This window comes from Micropterus salmoides, unplaced genomic scaffold, assembly GCF_014851395.1.
Source record: "Micropterus salmoides isolate LMB-PRFRI ecotype aquatic unplaced genomic scaffold, ASM1485139v1 Ms_hic_scaffold_11, whole genome shotgun sequence".
NCBI lineage: Eukaryota > Metazoa > Chordata > Actinopteri > Centrarchiformes > Centrarchidae > Micropterus > Micropterus salmoides.
The window spans coordinates 34,405,648-34,417,009 of NW_024040152.1; the positions used below are offsets into that span (position 1 = coordinate 34,405,648).

At 43.5% G+C, this 11,362-nt stretch overlaps 1 protein-coding gene across 3 annotated transcripts in view; it reads right to left on the reverse strand.

Moving 5' to 3' along the window:
• The window catches only part of LOC119898168 (sodium bicarbonate cotransporter 3-like), a 55,905-nt gene extending 44,812 nt beyond the window's left edge, over positions 1 to 11,093 (reverse strand). The window contains exons 1-4 of one of the 3 annotated variants that reach the window (XM_038712352.1): positions 10,782 to 11,093; positions 2,544 to 2,625; positions 374 to 514; positions 153 to 291 (exon numbers count right to left, since the gene is read on the reverse strand). In XM_038712352.1, coding sequence (XP_038568280.1) covers positions 153 to 291; positions 374 to 514; positions 2,544 to 2,625; positions 10,782 to 10,838 — 419 coding nt within the window. In that variant the 5' untranslated portion in view covers positions 10,839 to 11,093. The remainder of the gene's footprint in view (positions 1 to 152; positions 292 to 373; positions 515 to 2,543; positions 2,626 to 10,781) is intronic. The other 2 variants (XM_038712351.1, XM_038712349.1) reach the window with 2 other exon arrangements.
• Between the last annotated feature and the right edge of the window lie 269 nt (positions 11,094 to 11,362).

Below are 11,362 nucleotides of genomic sequence, written 5' to 3' on the forward strand. Positions count from 1 at the left end.
AGGATTATCTTGGATGAAACAGAGGTAGTGGAGCGTTTTGCTAAACAAAACACTGAAAGAAAAACAATGGAGTTTGGAGGATTATACAATCAGATGAAGGCTGAAGGATCATCCTGAATAATCTAAATGTAAAAGTGTGAGCGTGTCCTCGCCTGGCAGTCTCCTTCCACTCCGTCAAGTCTCCGTCTCTGAAGGAGATCTCGTCCAGCTCGGTGAAAAGGTCGTGGGGGATGTGCTCCTCGTCGCCGTCTTCTGTCCCGAGGATGAACTGGACTCTCTGGGACGGCGTGTCTGCAGGTCAACCGACAGCTAATTAGATAATCAATTTCTGACAATCAGTGTGTGATTAAATGCTGTCCGAGTCTGGACCGACCGTATGTGGGTGACTCTCGTCCGTCCTCCCGGTCCGAGCGGCCCCGTCGTTTCCGGTGATGTCTGTGTCCTCTGTGACGGTGGCGCCTTCGACTCTCTCGGCCCATGGGAACACGGACGCCGACGTACACCGCTCTGTGACCTGACGGAGGGAACACAGTCACTAAACAGCCCAGTCGGGTCATCATGATCATTTATCCTAAGTGGGAACAACAGCTGAAGTTCATCACTCCCAAACAAAGAAAAATGAGGGGCTTCTAAATACATCTATGTAGAGATCTTCTACCGGTACAAATGATATAAATACAACAGCACATTTTTAACAAGCATTAACTTCAGATTAGATAAGAAAGATTTTCCCCACCTACTGTGTTCACGCTGCAGCTGTAAAACCAAACTGACAGGCTTGTCAAGTTCTGCAGGTTTCCCCAAAAGGCTGCAGCTTTTAGGATTACCTGTATTTTGATTTTACATAATATAGGGTTGGTTTCCAGAACCGGTTCAAAGTTGCAACCGTTAGCAAATTTCCAAGAAACGTGCGTTTGGATTCTGCTTATTGGTTCCTAACTTTCTGCATATTTCAGTGTTTATCAGCCAGGAGCTGCTACGCCGACCTAACGTCACCTCATTTGTTACGTCAACAAAGCATGAAGAATTAAGTAATTAACTTATTAGCAATAAATGACTCAAGCTACTGTGACTACTTTAAAGATAACAGCAAATTAAAGAACGTAGGGATGTAGAACGTCTGGAGTGGGCTCACTGAACACATTTTGAAACATGTTTTAACTTGTAGAAAGCTTATAGAGATTAGACAGGGTTAGGTATCGAGAACCGGTTCCAAGTAGGAATCTGGTACTAAATTTCCAAGAACCGTGGATTCGTTAAGACCCGTGCGTTTGGATTCTGCTCCTCGGTTCCTAACTTCCCGCATATCTCAGCTCCTGACTGAACTGAAGCAGCACCGGACCTTCTGTTGTTCATGTCCGCTGAGAGCCAAACACTAAAGGAAGACAGGAGAACGAGGGAGAGAGGCGTTCTGTCCACAGCTGGAAGCAGCTGCTGCCATGATTGTGTCACAGTCTAAGATGCAAAGAACATTGTTGTCTATTGTAAACTCTGTGCGAGCAGCAAAAAGCTTTCAGCTGCGAACATTTCTACATCTGACTTATTGAAGCGTCTGCTGAAGCAGCACAGCGACGTGAAACTTACAGAAAGAAACTTCTGCAGCTGCCGTCACTGATGCTGGACTCGTCAGGAGAGAGCGGCGTTAACGTAATGTTTTGTAACTGCTGAATACTGCTCTTATAAACAGGCTACATGTGCAGAGAAACAGCTGTTTAAAAGTCGGGATCCACTTGCTTTATTTTTTTTATTTCAGCCGGTGGTGTTAAGAAACATCAGGCCCAGGCTATATGCTTTGTAAGAACCACACTCCTTGCTGCTGTCATGGATATGATGTTAAAAAGTCAGACTGCTTTGTTTGGGGGGTGAAGGGGGTTGGTAGGGTTGCTTTCCCATAATTTGGATAATTATCAATGCAAATTTTTACTAGGCGTATTTAAAATAAGTTTTGATTGAGGAGCTGTATTGAGAAGCATATATTTATGCATCACTCCTGTCTGTCTCTCTCTCTCTCTCTCACTCACTCTCAAACACCGCTGCACAAACCTGTCCAACGTTAGAATAATAGAATAGAAGTGTTTCCTTCAACACGGCGTGAATCTGAAGGAACGCTTCACCGTGTTCAACGTGTCGCGCTCTCCCAGATCCAGCTAACGCCAACAGTAGCAACGTCTCAGGTACTAAACACAGGTGAGCCGACGTTCAGCTTTTATACTGCAGGGAAACCAACGATGGCAACAGATGAGACGAGTCCCAGAGACGCCGCTCTAGGACAGAGACTCCTTTCACTTTAGAGACATGAAGGGGAAGAGGAGCGAGGAGGAAGGTCACTGACAAGATCTGTGGTGCAGGAACCAGAACCAGAGTCCATAAGAGCGATCTTTGGTGACTATTTTGATGTTACTGTTTGCCCTTACTCTCCGGCTGACTTGTCCTCACATGTATAAACACAGACCGAGTGATGTTTGCTACTCTGTGATTGACTGTAAACACAGACAGGAGATACTTTGCTGCAGAGTGTGTTTGGGTGTCAACATTAGACTCACTCTCCAGCTCCTCTTTCTCAAAGTTGGTGTAGAGGGTGGAGCTGGTCTTCCCCTGGTCCAAGACCGCCTCCTCATCGTTCCCCTGCAGAACACACACGGGAAAAATCAAAGCAAAGGGAACAAATTAGTCCATAAAGTTGCACTAAGCCTTTAGACACACACACACAGAGTCCCGACCAGCTGACAGATGAAGCGACACAAAGCAGACACACGTTATTTCCATTATTCCTGACAGTCTAATCTCCAGGTTCTCTCTGCAGGAACGAGTTGTTTCACATGGAAGCTTTGTTAATAAATGAAACAGACACATACTTTGGGTTCTGCAGATTTCAGAGCGTGGCTGGTGTTTAAGGGAGAGCAGGGTTCAGTTTATCATTCAGCTGCTTTATTCTCAACAGTAGAACTAGATATATTTAACACTGGCCAGTAATGCTGTTTGTTAGATTAGATTCTTTCTTTTTCTCCCCACAAGCTTCCCAAAACTAAAGGGAGTGTGTTGACATAAGAATATAAATAACCAAGGAACAGACACATAATGGACTTAACGACCGCTTCAGCACTTTCACCTCTACTGTTTACCACGCCGGTAAGTCTGAGTCATACTCGTTTCTGTAAAATGAACTGAAGGATTATATTTTGTATTAATCTGCAAATATCATCTCCGTTAATCAAATAATCTTTTGGTCAGTAAAATATAAAAAAGTGAAAATTAGCTCCTTCAAACTGCTCGTTTTATCGGTCACGCACGGACAAAAGTATTCACCCCCCTTGGGTTTTTTTCATGTTTTGTTGCCTTAAACGATGGTTTGAGGATTTAATTTACACACCGAGCCCACAACTTTGAAGATGTTTGGGGTTTTTTTAAATTGTGAAGCAAACAACAAATAGGACAAAATAACAGAAGAAGTCAATGTGCATAACTATTCACCCCCCTAAAGTCAATACTTTGTAGGCGCTCACAGCTCCAGGTTGCTTTGGATAAGTCTCTATGAGCTCGCTACATCCTACCACTGGGATCCTCCTTACAAAACTGCTCCAGCTCTTTCATGTTGGAAGGTTTGCGCTTGTGAACAGCGATCTTTCAGTCGGACAACAGACTTTCTATTGGATTGAGGTCTGGGCTTTGACTAGGCCCTTCCAACACATTTACATGTTTCCCCTTAAACCACTCAAGTGTTGCTTCAGCAGTGCGTTTGGGGTCATTGTCCTGCTGGAAGGTGAACCTCCGTCCTAGCAGATTTAGCACCTCAACTCTGACCAGTTTCACAGTCCTGGCTGCTGAAAAACATCCCCACAGCACGATGCTGCTTTGGGTGATGTGATTGCACCAGATGTAGCGTTTTCGTTTTGAAAGTTCAATTTTAGTCTCATCAGATCAGAGCACCTTCCTCCGTACATTTTGGGAGTAATGGCTTTCTTCTGGCCACTCTGCCGTAAAGCCCAACTCTATGGAGCGTACGGCTCGTCGTCGTCCTATGTACAGATACTCCAGTCTCTGCTGTGGACCTCTGCAGCTCCTCCAGGGTTACCTTAGTCTCTGTGCCGCCTCTCTGATTAATATCCTCCTTGCCCGGTCCGTGAGGTTTGGTGGGCGGCCGTCTCTTGGCAGGTTTTACTGTTGTGCCATGTTCTTTCCATTTGGTTATGACAGATCTGACGGTGCTCCTGGGGATCATCAAAGATTTGGATAATTTTTTATAACCTAACTCTGACTTGTACTTCTCTACAACACTGTCCCTTACTTGTTTAGAGACATCATGGGAGTGTTTGGTTAGGGGTGCCTCTTGCCTCTTATGTATATATTTTTCCTCATTTCACTTCTGATCCATCACATAAAATTCAGATTCACTAAAGTGTTCCACAGAACTGAGGGCTTTGTTTTCCCTTTGACGTGAACAGGAGCGTCGAGCTCACGGCTGTGGGCGGAGGTCAGGTGTGTGAGAAAAATAAATATTTGAATCCCTAAATTGAAAATCGAATGTGTACCTGATGATCAAATATTCGGGTCCAGCCCTGGAGGAAGTAAGAGTTAACAAATTGTGCAATCAGTACAAGGAGACTGCAAGGAGACAGAAGAAGAAGAGCACAGGACGTTAGAGGGGTTATCAAATGAAGTGTTCTCTGCAGAGTTTTCAGGAGCTTCTTGAAGTCAGAGAGGGACGACCTGACCAAGATATTTAGCTTATTATAACGTAAGACAGAACAGGAGCAAATCCTCACAGGAAGCGGAAACTCCGGAGTGTTTTGCTAGATGATAAATGACGGCTAAACAATTACAGGTTCTGTGCGAAACACCTGGGACAATGTTAGAAATACTTCACGGTTGTCCCTGAGATAGTCTGAAAATCAGAACGTCAGAATCAAATCAACCACAACACACAGAAGCAGAGACTGGTTTTAGTTTCTGTCAGTGCCTCCTTCTGGTTTTTGAGGTTTCATGTGGTTTCTGTTTTATGATGCAGAACTTGACTATCTCGCCTTCCCGCCCTCCTCCTCTTTTCAGACTCCCATAAAAACTACTTTACACCTCAGCTGTGTGAGGAAAAGGTGACGTGACTACAGACACATTCAGAGTTTATTTGTAATAAAAACAACATTCGTTTAAAACTGGTCCTAACTTGTGCAGCTCTGGAGGCTCAGGACCAAACGGGATGCTTCCTGTCAGCGCTCTAATGAACACAGACTCGGCGGTTCGCTCTGCAGCTGCTCCCGATACCACTTTAACTTCATAAAACCGCGCAGCTGCTGCACTGACACACTCTGCCCGTCTGGCTCCGCCCACAGCCGGGGGGGAACGCCGTGACTCACCGCGCAGTCCCCGCTGATGTCAACAGGAAGTGCTGCCACAGATCAGCAGCTGGATGGACTCAGGAGACACAGCTGATCAAACAAACATGACGGAGTGAAGACGATCTGAGAGCGTTTCCTGCAGGTCACACACCCCTTTGCTCCTCTATCCGTGTGGGGACATAAAGCAGTCCCTAACCTTTGGCCCTCAGCCATCACAGCTCCACTCCTAACCGTAACTTAATGTTTGTCCTGCAGCGACATGATACCCTGTCAGTGTGCATTCAGGTTAAAGTCCCCCCGGGATATAAAAACATAAAACACACGCTGCTGCGATGTTGGCGTGTCAGACAGGAAGCGCAGCTCCACGCTGGTTGGTTGTGAGACTCTGAGCTTGCAGCCTGCTGTCCGTTTAAACAGAAGCATGCTGAAAGAACTGAAAGCTGGAGTCACAAACAGCTGGTTGTGATTCACGACTGAAATTAGACTGAAAGTCTTTACGCCCTCACTTTGGACAGCTTCTGTCCAAAGTGAGGGCGTAAAGTCGACACTAGAGGCTGAACAACCGCTTCAATCAACCGCTAAAGTTGGTTTCACCACAATAACTAGGGATGCACAGAAATGAAAAGTATTGGCCGAAGCTCAAACCGAATATAATGAAACACTTTGCCGAACATGAACGAGTACTTTCACATTTTCCTTCCATTTATTTTGCTTTTTTTTCCCCCACTGCATAAATTAAATAGTCAAAATGAGCTTTTTCCTCAGTGTTTCCCACAGGATGTGGAGAGACTATGGTGGGGGGTGTCCATTTACTTTTAATGGACACATGTATTCTGTTTTATACTTTCTGTGAATATAATCCAGTTAATCTTATTTCCATCCTGTACAGACGCCTTATTTTGAAAACCGGACGTTGTCACATGTGTTTCCTCCTCGCGCTAAATCCATCCAGTCCGACCCGGTTTGATAAATAATGTTGTAACATGAAACTTCACAGCCTCTCTTCATACTAAAGAGCCAAACTGACAGGATAAAGTCTCTAACCTGCCTGTCAGCTCGCTCTGGGCCGCTTCACTTACCGTAAAGGCCGGAATATGTGCGCACTCCAAATGTAGGGGCGGCTATCTTAATCTCCTTCTCACAGACGAGTGACCGAAACACTGAAACAGGTTCTTTTCTAAGAAGTCAGCCACAGATGGAGCGGATGTGCTGGAGACAGCAGAACACTTTAAAATGCTTCCACACTGCCGACATGTCAGAGGATCCGTTCAGTAAAATTTATTCGGCCTTTTGACTCATTAAGCCGAACGCTGAAAGAGCGTTTTTTTTGCCATTTTCATTAATTGATTAATTTTGGTGGCCGAACATTCGGTGCATCTTTAGCAATTACCTGGGGCAGAACATGACTAGTGAGGACGTAAAGTCAAATAGAAGGTTATTTGTCCCCTGATGGGCATCAGAAAGAACACACATACCAGAATATAGACACAAATACCACACGAATATTAAAAGAAGTAGTAAAAACAGAAGTAAAAACACAGAACACAGTACTCAAAGGCCGAAGTACTCTCTGTTTCAGTACCACTAAGATGGACAGATAACATTTAGCAGCGTGGTTGGGAGGTCTAACCCATATTCCCTTTTTTCCTTCTTACTGTTGGTTTTGGCTTGTGTGTCCTTGAAGCAGGGTCTGAAACTAATTCATAACTAAATCGATTATTAGCTTTCTGGCCGGCACGAGCCGCTCGGCATCGTAGCACATGGTAGTAAAGCTTGATCCATGTTGAAATAACTCAATAAATGGAGGTCTCTGCTGGGTTACTGTGTTGCAAAATGACATGCAGGGTGATTGATCAATAATTACTCCATTAATCGATTAGTTGTCAACTATTAATTAACTGCCATTTAAAAAAATGATTGATCGTGTTGAGTCATAAAGAAACAAAGAAGTTAAATTCTCTGATTCCAGCTTCTTAAATGTGAATATTTTCCGGTTTCTTTCCTCTTCTAAACTGAATATCTTTGGTTTATGAAAAAAAACACAAGACATTTGAGGACGTCACCTTGGGCTTTGTGAAACACTGATCCACATTTTCACAGTTTTCTGGCATTTTAACGACCAAACAACTGATCGATTAATCCAGGAAATAATCGACAGATTAAGGGGACTTTCACCTCGTTTGGTCCGAACCAAAATTGCACCGTGGTTCGCTTCGTTTCTGGTGTGAAAGCATTTTTTATGGATGGTTCAGACTTTCAAACTATTTAGAGGAAGTTTGCAGTCTAAACTGGAAACAAACAAATGCACGGAGAAATGCATTGAAACTGTTTCAGACCCTCCCCTCCAGCAGCAGACCAAAACCTCACACCACAAGAACACTTCCTTCCCGTCCTTACCGTGTGAATTTTGCACATTCCTCATCAATTTCCAGTATATTTTTTGCATTTTTTGTATGCAACATGTATACAAATTTGATCACTTAACTTTTTCTGTATATGCATTTACATATTTAGCTTTATGTAAATTAAAAGGAGCGTATGTGAACATGGGATTTATTATTTTGTTTTCTGTGGTATCAAATTTGGTATCAAGAATCGTGGGATTTCACTGGTATTGGTATCGATTACAACATCTCTGGTATCGTTACATCACTAATCCCAAGTCCCCGAAACCGCCACTCTACAGCTTTAGTATAAACGCTGAGTGTGTGGTCCTGCCAACCGGACTGAACCGTCTGCTGTGTGCGTTCTTCAGATTAGACAGGTTCATTCTGTCGTTATATCTGCGGGATCTCACCTTTTTTTCCTGGTGTGAAGCAGACTTTAGACACAGCTGACACAGCAGGAGGCGTCACAGCTACAGATATCAGTGCCAATCCCCGAACAATGCTTTCCAACATAAAGCTGAATGTTCTCTGAACACAAGCAGCAGCACAGGACTTTAAATAAAATGGAGCACACTGCAGGTCAAGTACTTTTTACAGCTTATATTTAAGTAGGAATATTAATCCTTGCAACATAGTATTTTACACTGTTGTACTGGTACTTTTACTTTAGTAAAGGATGTGAATCTATTGACCGCACCGCCCGGCGCAAATGCCTGAAGCGTCCAAAAACGCTGCGAGTGTTGGATCCACCCGGTTCGTCGGGGTCACACATACAGTAGATTTCACGCTGTGGTGGACACGGGGCTCAGAGGATTCCTCCCTTCCTGTCATCACAGCACTCACACCAACTACAACGCCTCGCTGACACAGGAAGCGGAGAAATCTGCAGTGATCGTGGTGTGAGCGGTGAAGAGTTCAGCTCTTGAATATTTCAGCAGGGTTAAAATGTCGTCCTGAACGATGAGTTAAATTACAGACAGTGAAGGTCTGTAGAGTCCCGGCCCCGTCGGGCTCCGGTCAATCAATTCATCAGTTGCTTGACACAAATTGATAAACCATCTACGTCATATCTCTGGATGAAACCTCCTGACTTGCAGAAACCCACAGCAGCGGAAACTGATCTGACGAACGCATAAGTGACTTTTAGGTGTGATTTTCTTTCTGTTTGTAGTAAAAAAAACAGTTTACACATATTGCAACACAGTAGTATTTGTAAATAATGTGTTACATATAATATGTGTGTGTAAAGTATGCAGTCTGTTTTCCTGTTCACAACACGGGCTTGATTGTGAACATTAATGTACTTTTTAATTTAAATCTAAATGCATTACAGAAGCTTTCTGAAGCGTCTGTGGAAAGAAATGAAAAAGTACTTCAGTTCTGTATGCAAATCCAATTTCGAGTTCTACCCACTTTGTTACTTAATCATTCTACTGCACTGCATTTCAGAGGGAAATACTGTACTTTATACTTCACCACACAGATTTTTCTGCTATAGATATAGAAAACTTGTTTTTCCACTTGATGCTAACAATAACTTCAAATCATCATCTTGTGTGCATAAGAAAACAAAAAGAATATCATGTTTAGTAATTTAACGCTCAGAAAAGAGCCATTTTGCATATTGAGTATTTTTACATTTGATACTTTTACTCATAAGAGAGTACTGTTACGCTGTGGTTTCTAACTTTTACTTATGTAAAAGGGGGCTGAGTACTTTCTACAAGGAAAAGACCAGAAGACTTTTAAAAAGATACTAAAAATAAAATCTGGCCCGGAGGAATCTGGCTCAAAGATCAGCTTTCAGATTTACAGTTTCCACGAGCAGAAAAACGAAACGTCTGCAGCGATGCGCTCGGGTCTGCTCGCAGTTTCTTCACTTCCGGACCCTCGACCCCGTTCCCAGGTCTCATGACACCAGCTGTTACAGCTGTCAGACTTTAATCACCTTCTTTTTATACGGCAGAAAAATGGAGGGAGGTTAAAATAAACCGTGGAAAGTGATTTCTATTTCAAGCGAAGAGCACTGATTTTCTTCTAACAATAAGAGAATATCAGCTGTCCGGCTGACTTCTGCAGCTGTGAGATCATGTGTATTTATGTTTATCTTTACACCGATGTGCAATAATCACAAATACTTTATTGATCTGCAAGAGGAAACCGTTGTATTACAGTTTCTCACGTTGGTAATCAAGGCAGAAATAAAAAGAATTAGTTGGCAAGTAGAAAATACAAAAGAAAATCTAATATATAAATAGGAGTGTGGAAATATGTGCAGTATGTATTGCAGTACGTGTTGCAGTACTGGGACAGAGCATTGCACATTAGTCGAGTAAATGGCGGCCAGGGTTACTAATGAATGTTTGATCTGAGGTCCTAAGATCTGTTATGTATGAATGTGTTAATCAATATTACTGTAAGTCTATAAATACGGACCTGCATTTGGAAATTTAAGAAAATATTCAAATATGACTTTACAGGAAACTCTTTAAAATGTGTTTACTATTGCATTTGTGTGCATATTTTAAAACATATTATCCCAGTTTCTGCATGCTGTAATGAACCAATTTATTTAATTTCATGTGTGCTGGGGTCCGACGCCTCAGGCTGGACAGATCGTAAAGCTCCGTCTTCTTCTGTGGCAGTAAACTGGTCTTTGGGCTCTGGGAAACATTTATGATGTTCATAACAATAAATCCATCAGGAAGTAACTAACAGATTAATCATTCCTGCATTGATCAACGTTCATAACGTTTAGAGGCAGGATGTGTTTGAGGGTTTGCCTTGGCACACGTGGGCTCACTTCTGCTCCGTCACTGAGCTCTTTTCCTGTTTTAACTCATTTCCTCAAAATGTTTCTCGAGTCCCATGGAGTATGACCTGTCAATCACGTCCTGTTAAAATCCTCCCTTGTGCCCTAATTATTACAACAGAAACAATCTGCGGCTTGTTTCTAATTATATCTGTGTGAAGTGAAGCCATATGAGGCCACAACCACAAACTTTAAGGAGTCTGCTTTCAATCGGACGACGTGAGAGAGCCAAAAACAGCAGATACATACCAGGGACATCGCTCTGGCCACCCTCTGACTGACTATGTCTCCCCAGAAGTCTCCCATCGCCGCTCTCTCCAAAACACAGCCGACTCCGTCAAATTAACTCTCCACTAAGCGCTCAGGAAACACAGAACAAGTTCAAAGCAAGAGGAAAATGTCTGGCAGTAAACTCCCCTCAGATAAATCCAGCAGCAGCAGCAGCGTGGATCTGCGAGCCCTCCAGGTTCAGGACGTAAATACAGACGCCGCGCAGCCTGCAGAGCCTCGGCTATCATTCATGTATTTATAGCAGAGCGTGTTGCTTCACTGAGCGCCTGTCAGAGCAGCCAGCGAGCCTGCAGTCTGCAAACACAGCAAGAACCAAAAAAACAAAAAGAAAGAGGGGGCGGGTCTGATGAACGAGTCATCCTGTTTCACAGCAGAGCAGCCCTGAAGTACTCCCACTGACACTTTACTTCCCCTCTGATACTACAGATACTGCAGTACTTCCACAGGAGGCTCCACTCCGACAGGCACTGGTCTTACAGGGGCGGGACAAGGACCAGGTCAAGAGCAACATGTGCCATGTAAAAACACAAGCCAGGACC